General features: G+C 44.5%; 1 protein-coding gene across 3 annotated transcripts in view; it reads left to right on the top strand.

Moving 5' to 3' along the window:
* IL15 (interleukin 15) overlaps nucleotides 1–8,045 on the top strand; it is a 63,428-nt gene extending 55,383 nt beyond the window's left edge. For all 3 annotated transcript variants that reach the window (XM_072788265.1, XM_072788266.1, XM_072788267.1), the window contains 3 exons: nucleotides 3,362–3,406; nucleotides 5,652–5,789; nucleotides 7,277–8,045. In XM_072788265.1, the coding sequence (XP_072644366.1) occupies nucleotides 3,362–3,406; nucleotides 5,652–5,789; nucleotides 7,277–7,387 (294 nt within the window). In that variant the 3' untranslated portion in view covers nucleotides 7,388–8,045. The remainder of the gene's footprint in view (nucleotides 1–3,361; nucleotides 3,407–5,651; nucleotides 5,790–7,276) is intronic.
* Nucleotides 8,046–21,723: the final 13,678 nt, after the last annotated feature.

The raw sequence follows: 21,723 nt of genomic DNA, 5'->3' as shown, positions 1-21,723 counted from the left end.
AAGTTACTAGAATCAAGAGATACATTACAAAATGCGGAGAGATTAATCCACCAGGAAAATGTGATCTTAAATGTGTACACATCAAAATACGAAATGCAAAAACTAATCAAACTGAAAGGAGAAAGAGGCAAATTCACAATTGTAGTTGAGGACTTTACCACCTCCTAACTAACAAGTGGGATGACAAGGCAGAAAATCAGAAAGGATACAGAAGAACTGGACAACGCAGTCAGCCAAGGCTACCTCATTTACACAGATGGAACATTTCACCCACCAACAGGGAATTCTTTTCTTTTTTTTTCAGGCGCCATTCACCAAGACTAAACATCATGGACCATAAGACAAAATTTAACAAATTTATCAGAATTGAAATCATGCAGAGTATGTTCTTTGACCACAGGGGAATCAAGTAGCAATCAATTATATAAATACCACAGGAAAATCTCCAGACACTTGGAAATTAAATAATAGACTTCTAAATATTCCGTGGGTCAAAGATTAAGTCCCAAAAGATATAAAAAAGCACATAGACCTGAATGAAAATGAAAATGAAAATACAACACATCAAGATCTGTGGGATTCAGGTAAAGCATTCCTAAACGGGAAATTTATAAAACGAAATAGTTAGATTAGGAAAGAGGAAAGATCTCAGAACAACAATATAAGTTCCCATCTCAAAAAACTGTAGAAAGAAGAGCAAAATAAACCTAACACAAGTAGAAGGAAGGGAAAAGTAAAGATAGAGCAGAAACTAATGAAATTGAAATCAGAAAAATAATAGAGAAACTTAATGAAGCATATGCTCATTATTTGGGGAAAGAATCAATAAAACTGATAAACCTCTAGAAAGCCTGACAAAGATTAACAGAGAGAGGACATAAACCATTGATATCAGAACTGAAATTAGAGACTATAGCTGTAGAATCTGCAGACATTAAAGGATAATAAAGAAAAACTTGTAAACAACTTTATTCTCTAAATTTGACAACTTGGAGGAAATGGACCAATTTCTCAAAAACCACAAACTACCAAAATGTAATGAAGACGATGTAAACAGTCCCCAAACTGCTATAACCAGCAAAGACACTGAATTCACCATAAATAAGCTCCCCAGAATGAATCCCCAGGCCCAGCTGGTTTCATTGGAGCATTTTACCAAACACTTGCAGAAAAATTAACACCAATTTTACAATCTCTTCTAAAAATAGGAGAGGGAAAACTTTCTGACTCACTTAGATAAGTATTACCCTGATGCTAAAACCAGGCAAAGATAGTATCAAAAGGGAAAACAGCAAATACCTCTAATGAACTTAGATCCAAAAATTCTCAATAAACTATTAGCAAATTAAATCTGCCTGTGTATTAAAAGAATTATATACCATGACCGATGGGCTTTATTCCAGGTATGCAATATTGAGAAATTCTCTGTAATCCACCTTATCAGCAGGCTAAGGCAGACTGTCATATGATCAGATCACTTGATGGAAAAACAGCATTTTAAGAAGATAGCTATTCCTAGTAAAATTTCTCAGCAAACAAGGAAAGAGGGGTAACTTTCTCAACTTGATACAGAGAATGTGCAAAAAACCTAGAACCAACATCGTACTCAATGGGGAAAGTCTGGATGTTTTTCCTACTAAGATTGGAAACAAGGCAAATATGTCATCTCTCACCACTCTTACTCAACACAGTATTGGAATTTTAGCAAAATTGCCAAGTCAAGAGAAAGAACTAAAAGTATGTAGATTAGAAAGGAAGAAATTATAAATCACTACAAGTCTTTTTCTGAGAGACGGTGCCAATAAGTGGCCGTACGTTATTTAGAGGGTGCTACTTAAAACCACAGTGACATCACAGTGCGCTTACAAGAATACTTAAATTAAAAAATAATAATAATGTTAGATGCTGGCAAGGTTGTGGAGAAACTAGATCACATATTTTTTATGAGAATATAAAATTCTACAGCTACTTTAAAATAGTTTGTTTTTAATTTTTAAAAAAATAATTGTTTTTTATAAAACAAAACATGCATTTGCCATATGATCCAACAGTTGCACTCCTGAACATTTATATTAGAGAAATGAAAACTTACGTCCACACAAAAACAGGCACATGAATGTTTATAGACCTTTATTTGCAATAGCTAAAAAGTGAAAATGACCCCAGTTCCCTTCAATGGATGAATTATATCATGGAACAATACTGAGAATTATAAGGAAATAATTACTGATACAACAAGTTGGATGGATCTCCAGCGTATTACTCTTATGCTGTGTGGAAAAAAGCCAATCTAGGCCAACTGTGGTACATCCATACAACAGAAAACTATCCAGCAATAAAAAGAAATGAGCTTCTAGACATGAAAAGACAGGGAGAAACCTTAAAAGCATATCCACGAAGGGAAAGAAGCCAATCTAGAAAGGCTACCTACTGTGGTTCCAACCATATGATGTTCTGGAAAAAGTAAAACTATAGATGATGTAAACACATCAGTGGGAAATTTTCAGGGGTGAGAGGAAAGGGAGAGATGAATACATGGAGCACAGGTGATTTTTATGGTAATGACACTATTTTGTATGAGACTGTAACGGTAGATACATGTCATTATGTATTTGTCAAAACTCAGAATATCCCACCCAAGACTGAATTCCAGTGTAATCTATGGAACTTGTTACAAATGCATCAGTACTGACTCATCAATTGTAATAGATGCACCTATTAATAATTAATAATAAGAGAAACTGGGATATATGGGAATATTTTCTACTTTCTGCTCGTGTTCTGGAAGCCTACAACTGCTCAAAAAATAGTCAAGTAAGTTTTGCAAAAAGCCAGTCTCAAAAGGTTATATGCTCTAGGAGTCCACTTATATAACATGCTTGAGATGACACAGGGATGGAGAGGAGAGAAGTGGTTGCCAGGGATTAGAAATATGTGGGGAGTGGGATGTGTGGTAAGAAAGGGGGTTTAGGCTCTAAAAAAGTAGGAGGGGGATTCTAATGGCTTTTGGAACTGATCCGTATTGTAACTGTGGAGCTGGTTACATGAATTTACACATCTGACGAAATTGAGTAGAACAGCACACACCCATTAGTAGTGCACGTAAGACTGGTGAAGTCCGAACGAGGCAGGTGCATTGTATCGTGTCAGCTTCCGGGTTGGGATACTGTACCGTGGTTATGCAATGGCGAAGGGGACACAGGATCTCTGGATTTTCTCTTACAATTATTGCATGTGGATCTGAAATTATCTCAAAATAAAAAAAATTAAAAAGCGTAATTTAATGTTTTCAGTATGTCGTTCTCACCATATCTAAAGCAAGGCATGGGTTTTCATATTTTCTAATTTTGTTTCCTTTCAGTCTATACATATGGATACCACTCTGTATACTGAAAGTGATGTGCATGTGAGTATAGTTTATGTTTTTCAAAATTGCTGTAGGTTCCTTTTTTCAAAAGTCGAAGAAGTGTATTTCCATGAATTTACCGAAGGATGTGTAGGATTTAAAAACTAAGTTTAAAACAACTTAGTTAAAAAATAAATAAATAAATAAATAAATAAATAAATAAATAAACAAACTTAGTTGTGTATCTAAACAACTTAGATATGTTTTATTTTAAAACAACTTCTGGTGTGTTCTGAAAACATGGGATCAATGAATTTTGTAAGTAATTTTTGTGGGACTTGGGGACGAAGAGCTACGTAGATGCTACTTTCATAACGGTACCAAATCAAAATATAAAACAGCCTTTTCCATCAATGTCAACCAAAATATGTTACACATTTTGTGATGCAATTAGATCATGATGCAATCAGATGCAAAAATCAGGTTAACTGATTCGGTTTTAAACTGTCCACCCTATCTGTTGTTTCCATTGCTGGAGTATATCACCACCCTTAATCATATTTTCTAAAATCGCTTAAAAGAATTCATGTCCTACATTTTGCATGAATCTCTACAATGGTCAGAGAGGGATTCTGGTTGGTTACCCTCTATGTGGGAAAAGAAATCAACACAACTCATAAAACCTATCAGAATTCGAAAATGATCTGGAACTTGTTTCAGTAGTACACTGACACGAATGATTGTAGCCACGTTGTCGGTCCTTCCCTCTGGATTGGCTGCTGCAAACCGAGAAACGACCCCTGACTTCTTCACCTGGTGGAAGACCGACTCTGTGCCGTGTGCGTGGAGAGCAGCGAGCTCACTCTCTATTAGCGCTCAATCAGAACTTCCCTGAAATAGAAGATTTTGCTCCTATGAGGATTTTCTTAGCTTTCACCAAAAACTAGGAAAAAGTGCATTCATCAACTACTTGGCTAGTGCTGCTACACATAAAAATTGTCTTCCTCCTTTGGCTTCAGCATGTCTTCTATTTTTTTTTTTTTTGCATTTTTTTTTCAAAGAAGAGAGCAATTAACCACCAAAATTCAGCATCCTGAGGTTGCTCTTTTTTGCAAGAAGATAATGGTTGTGACTCTTGGATTATAGGAAGAAGCTGAGGCTGAAGTTTGGATTTAAACTGATTCAGCCGCTTCCTAGCAGTGTTACCTTAGAAGTCACTAAACATTGCTGAACCTGTCTTATTTATTTATTATTTTCTCTGTCTCCCTGTCTGTCTCTGTCTATCGCTCCATCTATCTACGGCCAGTACCCACCCTTGTCATCCTGAGCAGCTGCTGCGGGACACACGGCATATTGCCAATGTCAGACACACGAGTATATTCCTTCCTCCTTTATCCATCCCGTAAGCATTTGTGAAGCACCGGCAGGGCCCCGGCTCTGTCCAAGGCAGTGAGACACAAAGTCAAACAAGTCATCGTCAAATCTCCAAACTTCGGATAATGCTTCTTTTAAGTTTACGCTTTTGTTAGAGTAACCATTGTGGGAAACATACTTTTGTGGTATCTAAAAGGCATCTTTCAGGGACGCCCGGGGGGCTCAGTGGTTGAGCATCTGCCTTGGGCTCAAGGCGTGACTCCGGGGTCCCAGGATCAAGTCCCACATCAGACTCCCTGCAAGGAGCCTGCTTCTCCCTCTGCCTGTGTTTCTCATGAATATATAAATAAAATCTAAATAATAATAATAATAATAATAATAATAATAATAAAAGGTACCTTTCTGATTGGCCAGCCCACGAGTGGGTAATACTGCTCCGTTGATCTTTCTAATACATTTCTTGGAATCACTTCTGCCTCTAGAACTTTGGAACTTGCAGAGAGAGCATGATCAGCACCTGTGCCTGTTTAAAATATCAACAACACAGTCTGATTCTCAAAATCCTTCAGTGCACTATCCATACAAATGTTTTGGGAGTCTCGGGCGCATATTATCACCCTTTCACAAAGAAGAAATGTTCTCAGTGAGAAAAGGAGACCTATTATTTCCATGTTTTGTAGACTTACGTTCTTTCTTCTGTATAATATGCTGTCCCTTTAGGTTGTTTCGTTGTCAGTTTGTCTCGGTTTTTATTTCAAAGCCAACAAAAAACAAAACCTGTGTCCTCTGTACAACATCTTCACAGTATTGTGTTTTTTTAAATAAAATATTTGGGTCAGCTTTTTTAAAAAATCAAAATTACATGTATATAAACATGAATAATGGAAAGATTTTTTTTTTCCAAAATGATTCTTTGTAACTCTATTTTTAGCCCAGTTGCAAAGTAACCGCGATGAAGTGCTTTCTCCTGGAGTTAGGTGTTATCTCGCTCGAGTCCGGCAGTCATCCCATTAAGGAAGCAGTAGAGAACCTCATCATCCTCGCAAACAGTGATCTGTCTTCGAAGGGGGTGAGTTCTCCATGAGTCCGACCGAGCCCTGGATTTGCCCGCGAGATGCCCGGTTGCTTTAGGTCTTGGCTAGAACGTCCCCTCCTCGGTGATGTCACCTCCGCGCTGCAGCCCATCCCGTGGCCTGTTCCCTCCCCCCTGCTGCCCCACCTGCTCCGGGGCTCTGCTCCATCCCCAGCCAGAATGCCTGTTTCAAGGGGCAGTTATTTTTGTGGGATTTTTCCCAGTGCTGTGTCCCAGCTCCCAGAACATGGCCTGGCCTACTCTAGACACTTAGTGCGTTGATGTGCAATGAGCCTATTGATGCTTAAAATACTCTCCTGGGGCGTTGCTCCCACAGCCTTGGTGGAAGGGCTGCACCAGGCTGCAGTGACTCAGCAGCACCGACGGCGGGCCCGGGCCCTGTCGCCGGGGCCTGATGTGCAGCACAGGGCACAGAAGCCGTGGGCAGGTGCACCATCAGAAGGGCTGTGGTGGCACGTCTGGGCCGTGCGGGCTGCCGTGGCCAACTCCCAGTGGGGCCGCACTCTGTGGACGTACAGGGCCCGGCCCAGACTGTGTGCCCAAGAAACGTCGGCGGGCCTGCCTTCCAAATGCTTAATGCACGTAAAATCTAATTTTGACTTTTGCTGGCACGGCCTTTAGGGTTCAGACGATCTCTACGTAGTTCATGTATGATGACTACGTTTGGAATATTCTAGTTCTCCGTGAAACTATTTGAATGACACCTTGTAGGATTCACCTAACAGTTCCAATCAACCGGTAACAGCTGAGTGAATACGGGGGGCCAGGCCCTGTGCTAAATGCAAGGGGGACAAAATGGAAAAGCCCAGAGAGTAGTAGTGTGAGAAGCGTAAAACCCCATGAAACCAGTACAGTACATGATGCGATGAGAGGGAGAGTCTGCAAAAGTCGAGAGAGAGGGACCGATTAGGGCAGCCGGGAGAAGGCCTGGGTTCAGGAATGGCCTCCGGGGAGGCAGCTCCCGCGTGGGCCCGACCTGAGCGGTGGTAGCGAACAGCACACGTGGCACACGCGGAGAGGACAGCCAGTGGGGCGTCTAGCGGCAGGGTGTGCGCACGGGGCACGGCAGGAGCTCCATCTACTTAGGTCTGTCCTTAGGGTGGTGGGGCCGGCGATGGAAGCAGGTAAGTAAGGAGCACCTGTGGGAGGCCGCCAGGCCGGGCGGGGAGCTGTGGACCTCACACTCAGGTAGGGGACCTGAAAACTACTGCAGGGCAGCAAGCGGGAAGTCCCAGGTGTGATGGAGACGCCCTATTTTTCCAACGTCCTTAACCCATGACGGGGAAAATAAGCCTAAGTCAAATCCTTCGTTCTCTTTTCCAGTGATTCTTCCTACTTAGATATTAATTTGCCCAAATTTTGTATGTCTCGGGACCTCCCTGGATGGTTCAGATGATGAGATATTTCCAGCAAAGAGATGCCATTAGCCTTTCCAATCTGATCCTTTCTGTTTTATTTGTTAGAATATAACTGAAACGGGATGCAAAGAATGTGAAGAACTGGAGGAAAAGAGTATTAAGGAGTTTTTGCAGAGTTTCGTGCATATCGTACAAATGTTCATCAACTCCTCTTGATGGCAAAGGATCCTCTTCGGCATTTCTGCGATTAACCAGCGTCTTCCCACGGCTTGAAGGCCGTGAAACCCTCTGCAGGTCGTTCGGGCCGCCTGAACGAATTTTTCTAACGAGAAGATGATCCGGAATCTCGGGTCGGATGAACTCTTAGAAACTGAAGGCAGAAAAATGGCATCGAGGGACGTGTCCGTGAACTGTCCTCGTGCTGATTTTGTTCATTTATTCTTAATTTATTACCGACGTTGTACATATCTGTAGCATACTATAGAGCATTGAATAAAATCGTGTACATACATACCCAGTGTCCTTCGGAATTGCACTGATATTCACCCCTTATAAGAAAACGGGGGCGGGGGGGGGGGGCTCGTTCATGGGCGACGGGCGCATCGCGCAGCGCCTACCTCCACCAGTACGGAGAACCGTGTATAGAAAGCCCGTGATGGTAATGAGGTTTATATTTCACGCTTTCCCAAGTGTAGGTATTTTATTTTCACATTTTTTTTTGCCGCGTTTGTATGATAAAAATAAGGAAAAGCCTGTTGATTTGTGAGAGCCAGCAGTATCCGACAGACAATAATTGTTTATATATTTTTGCACTGTACTGTCTGAGACTTACAAGCTCTTTTTTTTTTTTAATAAAACTATGACTAAAATGAAATATTTTTGGCGCGTCACCGTTTCTGTCGCCCAGTTCGCCTCTGGGACTTACAGGCTGGGAATTGATGGTCTACGAATCTCATTTCTCTCCATTGCTCACTACAGACCAGCTCTCTATGGAGACATTCTTGTATCCCCCAGTGCCCGTCCACGCTCGTGCATCCCCATTACGCGCCAACGTGCGCTTAAGCATGTCTTTCAAGGTAGTTTTGGGGACATCGATATCCTATTTGACTTTCAAAGAGTCTTGTGTTGCATGTCAGCCTGATATCAGTCCAGACGAACAGTATTTGACAGCCACACTTTAAGGTTTAGGGGTTGGGATCGTGGCAAGGTTTTTTGTTTTAACATCATCCCCAATGGATTTTTAAGATCTACCTTTCATTTTTTACCCCCTAGCTTTCCTATTGATGAAGAATAGGAAAAATGCACCATTTTTAACTGTAGGTTGCTGATCCAATCCTTAGACAAAAGTTAGCCTCCTCCCGGTGTTTGTGGGGACAGGGAAGGAAGACCATGATGGCAGTCATGTCACTAGGACTATTTTGTAGTGACCGGTGACCCATTCTTGTTTTGTGAGCACACACCGGGGATTAGACCCCAAGAGCTCAAAATTGGGATGTCTCTTGGTATGGGTCACTTCAGTTCATCTTAAGGAACTCAGAGCATAGGAAAGAGCTAATGGGGACACCCCAGGTGGCTCAGTGGTTGAGCACCTGCCTTGGGCTCAGGCCGTGACCCCGGGGTCCCGGGATCGAGTCCTGCGTCGGGCTCCCTGCATGGAGCCTGCGTCTCCCTCTGTCTTTGTCTCTGCGTCTCTCATGAATAAATAAATAAAATCTTAACATAAATAAATAAAAGAACCAATTGTGTAAAAACCTACATTTTATCGTTCAGGCCTGAATTCTTAACAAGAACAGTTTTTCACTTGTGTCTCAAAATTTTTCCTTCCTGAACCGTCTCCCTTGATTAACCAGCCTAACGTTATTTGCATAGTGTCTTTATCTCACCTATTGCCCTAAATGCTGAAAGCATTTGCCTGATGTAACTTCTAATAAAGAAAGGGCAAATCCATAGGCTTGGAACCTCAAATAGTAAGGGCAAGCCTAATAAGACTGTAATAGGTTTACAGTTCAAAGTCATTTTGATGGATTATATTCTCACCTTTTTAAAATCTCAAATAAAGGGGCATCTGGGCATCTTAGCAGTTGAGCATCTGCCTTCGGCCCAGGGCGTGACCCCGGGGTCCCGGAATCGAGTCCCACGTGGGGCTCCCTGCATGGAGCCTGCTTCTTCCTCTGCCTGGGTCCCTGCCTCTTTGTGTGTGTGTGTGTGTGTCTTGCATGAATAAATACATAAAATCATTAAAATATTTTTTTAATTTTCAAAGAAAGCAAAAGACATACCAGACAATATCATGTCTGCACCCTCCCTGGCAATGAGCAAAAACGGGTTAGAAGGCGGAGCACACAGCAGCACAAACGGAGCCACCACGTAAATGGTGAGCCCGGGAGCGTCAAGCCCCAGCTGCAACCTAGTTCCACGGACTCTCATTTTTCCCCAGAGAATCGATGGCATCGCTTTCTTTTGCCGCGATCGCTCTTGTCGTGCGGTGGGGCTTGTGATGTGTCCCGACGTGTCATCTTCTCCGCCCTGCAAATTCAAAGGCTCCCAGAGTCCAACCAGCATATACGACAGGTGGCGGGTCCCCACTGCAGCCCCAGGGACCCCAGAGAAAGCCTGTGGGCCCCGGGTCTGCGCTCTCTCAGGCTCAGCGGAGTTCGATGCATTCATAGGAGTCTCAGTCCCCCGACGCATGTCACGGATGCATATTTTGCCCAGAGGAAATCCCATTTCCGTAGAGATTTAGTTCAATGCTTCTGAATGTGTCCGATGATCGGGTTTTATTTTCACCGAGGAAGTTATTATGCAAAGCCAACTTCGGCTTCATTGAAGAGTCCCCCAGTCGTATAATATGTCTGATGCAGCCTAGAAGAAAAATTAGCGGGTCGTTAATAAAGAGCCTGGTTTTGTCCTTGTTAAGGGACCAACGGGGACCGGCCCTGAACAGCTCCCGCGCAGACGGCCGGTCCTCCGAGCCCATCGGCCTCAGCTCGGCCTGCATGACTCACCTCAGCAGGTCGTTCCTCGCTCCTGTGTCTGCACACCGTAAGCAAAACCTGGACGGCCGGGCGGTAACCGCTGGCCGAGTCACTGTCACCCGAGGAAACTCGGCCCTGACGCCGGGCCAGCACCAAGGGTGCCCAGGCAGGGCAGTGAAGCCCCCTGCGATGGCACAGCCAGAGTTGCAGGTGCCAAGCGGGGCCTCCGGGGCGAAGCGTCTGCTGCGCTGTGTGCACGGGCCTCGGACGGCCCTCTGTCTCAGCTCCCTATTCCTGGATTTCAGGATATGCATGGAAAAATCGAGGGGACACTGTTACACAGATGAAGGTCGTGCATTTATCCCCGTAGATGGCATCTGGGAGTCAGATGTTCCCGGAGGACCCAGAGTCACCCGCACTCATGTGCCTCCGTCATGTCCCCCTCCAGCGGGAGGCTGCAGCACACCCAGGAGCCCGGGCCCGGGCCGGGGTCGCGGGGCTACAGGGCAAGCTGGCAGGAGGAGCTCTCGCGGGTCCTGAAGCCAGCAGGGCCACCACCTGTAAGGGTGTCCTGTGTCCCCCAGGACGAGGTCCCTGCCCCGGCACGCGCGGCAGGTGCACCCGCTGGGTGTCTGCCCGAGTCAAGACCCCGGGCTGATGAAGGTGCCTCTGGCATCCCCGGGGAACCCCCAGCAGCTCGGCGGGGATGGCCGTGGGCAGCCCCTGGCCACTCGCTGCCCACAACGCCCAACTGTTGGCAGGACTTTGCACTCGGGGCGCCGACGTCACCAGCATCGACGCGTCAATCCAGTGCTGGGTCCCAAGGCCAAGCAGAATCGATCCGTGGTCAGACTCCTGACCCCAAGAAGGCTTTTTTGGGGGGAAAAAAAGATTTTTTTATCTTTTGGTATTTATTTATTTTTTTTAAAGGATTTTAAAAATCATTTCTTAATGAGACTTTATTTGCTCAAAGGGGGGCTGCTCATGTTCATCAGGAGAACTGGGGTAGAGGCGGGCCCCGGGATACGGGGCCGCTGCTCTGCTGTCTGGTAGCCAGATGCAGTTGAGACGGGGAGCGGAGCGTGCAAGGTGGGGGCCTTGGTGGGTGGGGGGTGCAGGGGGTGCAGGGGGGCCGGGGGCCCCTCCGAAGGCACAGCCACACACACAAGCAGGCCTTGGCTGCATGGTGGTGGAGAAGACACAGGTCTGGGACGTTTGCGGAGAGGACAAGCAGCAGCAGCCAGGGCCGCCCAGGGGACACCAGGTGTCGGAGCAGCGCTGGGCGCCCAGGACGGGGCGTTTTCCCAAGGACCTTAGGGGTCACCATGCGGGCTGACGGGGCGGCTCTGCCTCCCTCACACTCCTGGGCTCCTGAGAGTCCTCAAAGCACCCTTGTCCGTATGGTCAGGTCTGCGAAGAGCTTCCGTCCTCGCGGGTGTAGATGACACGAGCGCAGACCCGGAGACGTCTTGCTGACGCTGTTGATGGGGAGACACAAGGTTGGAGAGAAGCCGCCCGAAGGGCTCGCCCGTGTTCAGCTCTGTCTGCTTAAATGCCCTGTTGCCTCTCACAGTTCCTACCAAATAAGCACGAGTGTAAAACTTGGGGTGGAAAAATTATCTGTGGTTAAAGAAATCAAGACAGGGCTTACGCATGTACTTTCATCCCGTAGTTTGATTATTTTTTTTTCTTCGCACAGTTCTATCCCGGTGCTTTGTTTGCTTTGCCCAGATGGCAAATGCACCATTAAGTTTATTCAGCCTGAATTAATTATCTTTTTATAGCAGAAGAAAAGCCTCTCCTTGTGACAAGGAGGATGTTTGCGCTGTATTTATGAATAAATAAAGGCCGCTGTTAGACACAGCATTAGTCATGGCATCGCTCGAAGCCTCTCGTGACCAAGCATCCGCCGTTTTCAGCAGGACCGGGGCTCCTGGCGGCCCAGCGTCTGTGAGCACCGGGCCGTGGTCCACGCCGCCGCGGGACCAAACCATCGCCGCTTCTCTAGAAGGATCCAGCCCGAGTCACAGGCCTCAGGCAGTGGCCGCCTCTGCTGGTCCTCGGGCCGTGACTCCTGAGCGCGTGGCAGGTGCAGCGTCGGGCCTCGGGGACCACAGGCCACCACGATGGGGCCGTCCCTGCCGTCGGCGGGGTGCCTTGGGGGAGCTACACGGCCAGGCTGCCAGAGGGGCTCCCTTGCCCCAGAAGGCAGGGCGGGTCTGCAGGGCGCAGGAGCCTGGGCCCCCCCAAAGGCTTGCTGGGTGCAGGCAGGGGGGCACAAGGACGCGACGACAGCCTGGCCCCGCACATGGCCCACCCACCAGGCCTCGGGCTCCAGGCCCAGCATCCCAGCCACCCCCTGAGCTCCAGGGCACCTCTTGGCACTCCGCACCCCACTTCCCACCCCAAACCCAGAGTGCGCTCGAGGAGTGGCGGCCACCCTGGGCACGGGCTGTCCCCACACACTGTCCACCTGGGGTCACACGGGCCAGCCTGCCCCCCTCCAGCATCCCCAGGTGCTGGTGATAAGTGCCCCCTGGAAACCGGCTGGGGAGTCGGGGTCATAGAGGACAGCTCGGGTCCCACGGCCTGCACTCCCGTTAGCCCTCTGGGGATGCGGCTCCCGCACACTCCTCAGCGGCCCGGGCCAGCACCTGCCCGAGTCAGAGCCCTGTGTTGCCACGATGTGATTTTTTAATTTTTTTTTTATTATTTTTTTTATTGGGACATTTTTTATTAGAGTTCAATTGGCCAACATAGAGCATAACACCCAGTGTTCATCCCTCCAAGTGCCCCCCTCAGAGCCCGTCACCAAGTCACCCCAATCCCCCACCCACCTCCCTTTCTACCACCCCTTGTTCGTTTCCCAGAGTTAGGAATCTCTCCTGTTTTGTCACCCTCACAGTGTGATTTGTGCTTGACACTTAAAACTGAGAAAGAGCAAGCCAGGTGACATAACAGGTCGGTGAATTCAGATTTTATTTTGCTCACAAAATAGTTTCCTGATTGTGACCACCTGACTTTGAAATTCAATCTTTCGAAAGTGTTGATTGTGTGATTTAAAACTAAAATATTTCCCACTCATGAGTGGGAAATATCAGAAAGGGAGACAGAACATGAGAGACTCTAACTCTGGGAAACGAACAAGGAGTAGTGGAAAGGGAGGTGGGTGCAGGGTGGGGGTGACTGGGTGACGGGCACTGAGGGGGGCACTTGATGGGATGAGCACTGGGTGTTATTCTATATGTTGGCAAATTGAACACCAATACAAAATAAATTTATAAAAAAATTAAAAAATAAAACTAAAATAAAAAATAATAGTAATTAAAAAATAAAAATAAAAAAATAAAAATAAAAATAAAAATAAAATAAAAATGAAGAAAGTGAGATGTTTCAATGGCAGTAGGATCCTGTGGACTTCGGCAGGTGTCTTGGTTTCATCAAAATATACCGCTACTGGTCAGTTACAGGAAATGAGATGTTGTCAGGATCCAAGTCTGAGCTGCTGTGTGGATTTAAACCAGTTAAATAGTTGTGGTGTTTTTCTTCAGAAACTTAAAGGAATTTAAAATTATTTGTAGTATTTTTGGGAAAGTAGCAACCAATTCATAATTATTCTGAATTTTGTAAATAAACGTATGTGAGGGAACTCTACCGACGAGAGATTATGTCCACAGTGGATTCTCTCTAGAGGCCCCAATAGTGAGGAAGAGAGAAGAAATACCAGCAAAATTCAAAACCAAAAACTTTTATTTATTTATTTTTTTAAAGTTTTTTTTAAGATTTTATTTATTTATTCATGAGAGAGAGAGAGGCAGAGACAGGCAAAGAGAGAACCAGGCTCCCTGCAGGGAGCCTGATGTGGGACTGGATCCCAGGACCCCGGGGTCACACCCTGAGCCAAAGGCAGACGCTCAGCTGCTGAGCCACCCAGGTGTTCCCCCAAAAACTTTTAAATGGAGAAGACAGAGATACTAATAAAGGCCAAATAAGACTGGAGCAAGACTCTAGTAAGACTTGGACAAGACGGAAACTTTATTAAAGAAGAGAGGATGGATGAGAATCTGTTTTTATGTCATTATGTGTCCAGAACCACTTACAGATGACTTGAAAATTAATCTGGCTGGAAGAGCTGGACCCTTCAGGATAAAAACAAGAGCAGACATCCTCTAATGTCCAAAAGAAAAAAAGAGAGAGAGAGAGAGAGACATGAGGATAAAGGGTGCAGATAACCTTTGATGACTTTATGGTTTTAGAAATATTTACCAAATGGTGAAAAAGAATTGAGAACTTGGAAAGTCTATTCAAAATAAGAAGTTTATATTTGGTGTTTTTCTTTCTTATTTTTCTGCAGACTTGCGGTTAATAATACAAAAACTGGAATATCCAACTTATAACTAACTGCAGTGATAAAATTGTTGAAATTAAGTCTTAATATCATTGTAGAGACTATATCCCCAAGTCCTCAAGAAGGACGTGACACTAAAACATCATCTTTGAGGAAGCACCCTTTATCAATGTGGAAGATCTTTGCATTGGGAGTGAAACTCCAGATAATTATTGATCAAGTCCACTGACAGGAAATGAATAAAGAAAAAAATGGAGACAACACTGCTAGGAAAATCGCTGTGTCTATGTAAGTGAGTTAATGAAAATATTTTGCCAATCTCTAGGAATATGTGTGTGGTTGACTTATATAACCGTACTGCTGACGATTGAATGTGTGGACCTTGGGGCGCCTGGGTGGCTCAGACTATTGAGCGTTCGACTCTTGATTTCAACTCAGGCTGTGATCTCAGGGTCGTGAGTCTGAGCCTCCCATTGGGCTCTGCTCTGAGCCCAGAGCCTGCTGAAGACTCTCTCTCCTTTTCCTTTTGCCCTTCCCTGCTCATGCTCGCACGCTCTCTCATTCTCTCTCTGGAGGAGGAGAAGAAGAAGAAGAAGAAGAAGAAGAAGAAGAAGAAGAAGAAGAAGAAGAAGAAGAAGAAGAAGAAGAAGGAGGAAGAGGAGGAGGAGGAGGAGGAAGAGGAGGAGGAGAAGGAAGAGGAGGAGGAGGAGGAAGAGGAGGAGGAGGAGGAGAAAAGAAAGAGGGAAAAAATGTTTTTTGGTCATGGTTTCACATTCCAAACTCTTCGTACCGCATTGATCTCCCTGTTACCTTAATCACCTCTCAAAGGCATTCTTAATCTAGAGACTACAGGTACCGAGGTTGTACCTGCATGGGTTTCAGGGGGTCCCTAACCCCAGGAAGTAAGCATAAGTGTTTATCAGTGTGCATTTCTTGTTTTTCTGGAGAAGTTCCATCGTTCTCATCAGGCTCTAAGAGCATTCAGGAGATCAAAGGGAATCCCTCATCGCCCCGTTAAGTCAAAGGGTCAGGCAGTGGTGTGTCTTGTAAACCCTGCAGTGCACTTTGATGCCGTCTCAGAATCTTGTTAAAATGCAGATTGTGAGTCATCGGCTCCCAGGAAGTGCACGTTGTGCCCAAGGAGCGCACTCTGGATAACGAAGGCATTAGTACTACTCAGAGGGTTGGACGGAGGAGAGCTCTTGCCTCTGAGCTGTTCCAGACGCCGCCATTCCAGGAGCCGTGACCCAGGGGACATCACCCAGAGGGCCAAGGAGTGAGATGTGGGCTCCGTGACCCGATGCGGGGCACGTCGCCTAGCCGCTCTGAGCCTATGTTCTTGTCTCTCAAAAGGCAGTAGCAATATTATCAGATAGGATCGCTGTGGATGAAGTTAGATGTGGACGAAGGTCTTGGTACAGAGTAAACAGGAGGTGACTTCGCTCCGGAGTCCTCCCCCGAGCACCTCGCCATGGTGTGTTGCTCTAGTGAGGCGACTACTCCGGAGTTACAATCAGCAGAACTGACGGTAGCCTCGGCGTAAGAACAAGCACCATATTACCTGTGCCCAGAACCTCCTGGGGAGGGTTCTGTTGTAATGCCTCCTGCGCAGAATTAGTGTGCCAGTCTTCTCCACCGAGCAAATTTCATCAGTAAAGTATCAAAACAAATTGCTAATTTGCTAGGCTTTTTGGCTTAGCGACTGGCTGCCCCAGGAATGCTGCCTGGAAGCTGATGTGACCATCGTCCTCTCTTAGCCTCATTTCCATGCCCTCTATACTTATTTGTGCAAGTTGCGTTGGTTAATTGTCACCTACCAGAGGGAACACTGTGAGATTCCAAAATTCTTATCCTCTCTCCCCACTCGTTTGCAAGCTAATCCTACCCATTAGCTCTCACCTGTCTCACTACCCTACAACCTGCGGCGTTGAATATAATTGCTTACAGTATTTATATTAATTTTTGATCAGATGTATTACCTTGGTTACTCATCTTCTTTTTTTTTTTTTTTTTTTTTTTTTTTGTTCTCAGATTGCCAAGAAGCAAATATGTCTAGGTGGCATTGCATCAAAAGCCCCAAGGGTCAGGTGAGGCTGGGGGCTTAAATGCTTTCGAATTGGTCATGGTTACTCTTTCTGGGAATTTCTTTTGCTGCCCTTGCTAATGGATGATCTCGTGCTCTCATTGAGCTCCAAAGGCTGGGCGGTTTGGTCAGCACTTTTTAAAGTTATTATTATTACCAAGGCATCAAGGTCATGATTAACAGGGAACTTACACTAATTTGGCCTACTATCAAATTCTCATTATTGATAAAGTCTCCGAGCAGATGGTGGTAAACACATGTGATAGAAAACAGAGGTTCTTCCATAATTTTTCAATTCTTGACGTTGTCACTTGCAAAGAGAAATCACGGTATAAAAAATGGAGAAAAAGAAAAAGACTTCCGTGTTATTCTGAAGACCATTAGTCTCAAGGTTACCAGCCAAGCGTAATTCTTGTTTAATTCTCCCATTACCACCTAATCCTGTTTATGTCAGGAACACCTTTAATAGAATGTCACTTCAAATCACTGAAATACAAAGACAGGCACTGTAATTTACATTAGCTGCAAAATGAACACCCTTTCCATGGGGACCCCTGAGCTAGGAAGTACATCAGTGACAATGCAGGTTGCCTCTGAGATCTTTCTGGAAGCTGTAGCCATTAACTTGATTGATACCATCCAAAAAAAAAAAAAAAAAAGGGGAGAGAGAGAAGGAGAAAGGTAATTTCCTTTTTTTCTAGGACACAGGTCTGAGTGTCCTCCTCCTTTTTTCTGAAGACAGTTCTGGGTGCTTATCTGGGGTTGGGGGGAGAAAAAGACTTGTTGTTTCTAGTACTATTGTTTGATTTTGGCAATTCTGTCCAAAAAGAGAGGATTTGACTTATCTACCCAATTGCTGGGTGTTAGTTCTGCTGTCCAGGGTGTTTTGATGTTCCCAAGGGACTTTGGCTATCTTCCGTGGGTGGTATAACCCCATGAGAGGAACTCCCCAAATGCTTGACTACTCAGATATACTGAAGACATCTAAACCGGTATCTTTAACCCTGCCTAGGTCCTCATGTGTACATGGAGGCCATGTATGGGTCTGGGCCCTGGTAGCTGGAGACAAGAAATACAACACAGTAGAATTCATTGACAGAACCTCAAAAAGACAATTTCAAGAACAAATCTTTGGAACAAAACCTCTTCTAGAAATGTCATATAATTTTCAGTAACTCAATTATCACATTGACAAGGCAAGGGTATAAATATTTGTTGACTGTCAACGGATGACAAGAACGAACCCAGTGGGGCAGCAGAGTATTTTTTGATTCTAGACATCATTAAAGCTCACGGAAACCATTGTTAGGTTGGCTAATCGAATTTGTCGCATGGCCAACAAGTAGGTAACTTACTATTGGACACACTTTGCAAATGCAACACCGCACAGCACTTTATCTTCGTCTCTTGTTGTATGTATTACAGAACTTTGAGTGTCCTAACCAAGTTTTCTACCTTTCAGGGCTAAAGCGCCCGGACCTCAAGGGGAATGAGGTGGGTGGAAGGGAGGCGGAGTCACACTTCTATCTCTACCTCCTTGGAGTACTAAACGGAAGCACTTTGTTAGACGTACTCTTGGGATTGTTAGAGGAACTCGAGTCTTGAAAGGAGCCTGATCAAGGCTAAAGTTCTCTCTTGAAGAAGGTAAACAAAAAATTTAAAAGATGCAAAGAAGTTGACCAAAAAAGATGTGTGGAGAAGGACATCTCAACACCGTGACCCTGACCTCAGGACTGTTGTCATCGGGCCCTCATCCCTTTCATCTCCTGATGCTCTCTCCTCGCCCCTGTGACCATCTCAATCTTCCTCCCTGTTCCAGAAGGGTGGAAAGGCAAACGGCTTGTTCAGTACATGCATCTCCCATTCCAGGTTCATATTAAAGTTTCTGTGAGGTTTTTTTTTTTTTTTTTTTTTTTTTTTTTTGGCCTTAAGTGCTGCACAGAATGTTCTCTGTTAGAACAAAGACAAAATTGTCTTTCATTTTCTCCTCACATCATTTTCACCTTTTCCATACAGCTGTTTCTCCAAATAACTCTAGAACAGAATTGTTACTCTGGATGATCTTGCTTTAATGGCCTCGCGATCACCTACAGGAAAATTAATCAAACTGAAATGATGATTGGTATTTGAAAAAAGAGGCAGGATCTCCCAAGATCCTCTCCCAAGAGGCTGAAAAAAGGTATTTGAAAAAAGAGGCAGGATCTCCCAAGATCCTCTCCCAAGAGGCTGGTCCTAAACAATTGCCAGGAAGTTCTGGTGGCTCACCCAACACAGGAGCTGAATATTTTGGAAAGAATTATCAAGAATGCATGACTCCTGGCTTTTCTGATCACCCCTGAGATTGGCTTAGGTTCTTTCATATCCTTGATATTTCAGACATTTCTGCAGGATTTTGGTGACTGTTTGAAGCCACTTTATAGTTTTGTAAAATACTCGGCTTAGTTCAGTGTTTCTTACGTCAGTGGGATGGGCTCTCTTCAGTCACAAGCCTCACACACTTGCTTGGTTTTTTACATCTGTGTAACTCCCTGGTCTCTGCAGCCACCTGGTGATACAAACACTAAAGATCCTGACACTTACATGTTGTGTTGTGGGGTCATCTAGGAACCATGGTGTCAGAACCCAAATCCTGGCTGCCAGGGCCACCTTTTCCTGAGAGATTTCTAAGACAGATGTATGTACAGAAGAAGAAGACCGATACAACTAGGGTTGGCAACTATCACTAGCTTGGGTTCGGGCAATCCCAAGTCCCCGGATGGAATCTTTTTGAACTAAGCTAAACTAAAGGACGGCAGTGGTGATGTTGCTTGCCTTTGACACTGTAAGCCCATCTCCCGAATCTCAAAGCCTAGCACCCAGGCCAAGAGAGTAAAAATAACCTCTCAGGAAGAACAAATAAAGAATAGAACATTTCCTTAGCCCTTAAGTAGAGGAGAGTCCACCTGGCTACTCTTAGGCATAGAGTTCTTACTAACATTACCAGTTCCATGAGAAGAAGAGAGCCCCTAAGACAAAAAAGAAAGCCTGAAAGACACCCTCCACCCCCTCACCAATATGTGCCTTGACTCCAATCTTTAATCGCTCCCCCATGACTGGTCCTATTTGGCACGATGGTCTCACATAGCATCTTCGATCCAAATTAGTTCACCTGCAAGTGAGAGTGAATAATGTCGGGTCACATATGCAAGACAAAAATCAGCTAACATTTATTTTAGAAGAAATCCATGTAAGAGACCCATAGCAATTTCCAACAGGTGGCCCCAAACGAGTTTTTTTTTAATCAATTCTTCAGTTGATGGGAAGTGGTTCCTGCAAAAACCAGATATTCTTATTCCTTCCTGATTCCTGACATGACTGTGTCGTTCATTGTGATTGACCCGATCAACTCTTCTTCATTTATTAATTTTTCAGGCTTTAGTAAAGGAAAAATTAAAATCACATATAATACCACCACTTAGAGATAATCACTATGAGCAACCTGCCATTCTTCTGTATGTACACTTCTTAAATTTAAAAATAAAGTTATATTGTATATAGTATCTTATGAATCATGTTCACCTAATTTATTGTTAACCTGATTTTAATGGCCATATAGCAGTCTACTGTATTAATGTAATATATTTTCTTACTAAAAACCTTTTTTTTCTATTTTTGGACATTGTTTACATTCTTTTATTCTTATGAACCATCTCTTCAATGAATATCCTTGAGATAAATCTTCTTGCATACTTTTAATTATCCTTTTAAGATACATACCTCTCTGTCAAAGGACCTGGACAAATCTAATGACACAATGCAGTTGAATGGCACCCTCCTCCCCTCCTCACATTTTTGGTCCCGCCCATAAGAAAGACTGAACATGCTCTCAGCGTCTTCATTTAGGGAAGTGTGAGAGGAGATACATCTGATCTTTCTGCATTTCATTCTCCACCTTCTCCCAGGAGGAAGGGTGGCTAATATATCATGCTCCATGATAAGGAGCTTTGGCCATAAATGGAATAAAGATAAAGGAGGGCCACAAAGACAAGCAAACGCAGGGAAAGTTCATGTTTTTGGGTTCAGTAGCTCAAGACTTGATTTATCATTGCCAGAGTTGACATATTCCTTTCATAGTGACGTGTGGACCAGCCTCAGAGTCTGCAGTCACCAAGTATATGAATTTTACTACCTCCCTTTGCTCTGACTTGCTGTTCAGTGAGCGAGTCTTTGAATAAAAGCTGGATTCCTATTGGCTTGCCTACAGAGAGAGGAGGTCCTGGCGTGAGAATGCATGCATCTGGTACCTCAGCAATTATACATCTTGTACATTTTTTGACTGCCGTCCTCTTGTGCGCTTGTGTGTTGGTGTCACTGAAATTTGGGGGCTGCACAGATGGAAATGAAGCAGTGAGTCAGGAGTCCTTTCTTTTTTTTTTTTTAATTTTATTTATTTATGATAGTCATCACACACAGAGAGAGAGAGAGAGGTAGAGACACAGGCAGAGGGAGAAGCAGGCTCCATGCACCGGGAGCCCGACGTGGGATTCGATCCCAAGTCTCCAGGATCGCGCCCTGGGCCAAAGGCAGGCGCCAAACCGCTGCACCACCCAGGGATCCCGTCAGGAGTCCTTTCTGAGCAGAGCTGATAGCATTCACGTAATATTAATCAGATATTCAACCCTGGTCTCAACTGAACCAAACAATATAGATTTCTAAAAATACACTTTCTCTATTTCCATCAATGTGAGTTCATTCCCTCCTTTTTGTGTTTTAAATGACAAGAGAACAGATCTCTGGAAGGCCTATTTAATAATACCAAATGATTTTAAGAAAGATTTAAAATAAGAAAACACAGATATTATTTACCCCCCAAGAGAGCATTCTCAATTTAACAATGTGTTAACTCCTCTTAAAAAAAAAAAAAAATTCCAAGAAAATCATTTGCGGTCATGGTTATTTACATTGCATTGCTTCAAGAGGTCCTCAAGTTTAAGTAAAAATTGGTGAACGACTCAAAGAAAGAAAAGTTGGAATCGATATGTAGAGGAATCCTATTTAATTTGTCCTTCAAATCCTAAAAAAACAAACAAGTGGATCTAATTGCTTAGCAATTACCCATCTATCAGGTAGGAAGAGATGAGGGGAAAAGGAAATTTCATTGCAAATC

Source organism: Canis lupus, chromosome 20 (genome assembly GCF_048164855.1).
Source record: "Canis lupus baileyi chromosome 20, mCanLup2.hap1, whole genome shotgun sequence".
Lineage (NCBI taxonomy): Eukaryota > Metazoa > Chordata > Mammalia > Carnivora > Canidae > Canis > Canis lupus.
This window is presented reverse-complemented; position numbering and strand designations above follow the sequence as displayed.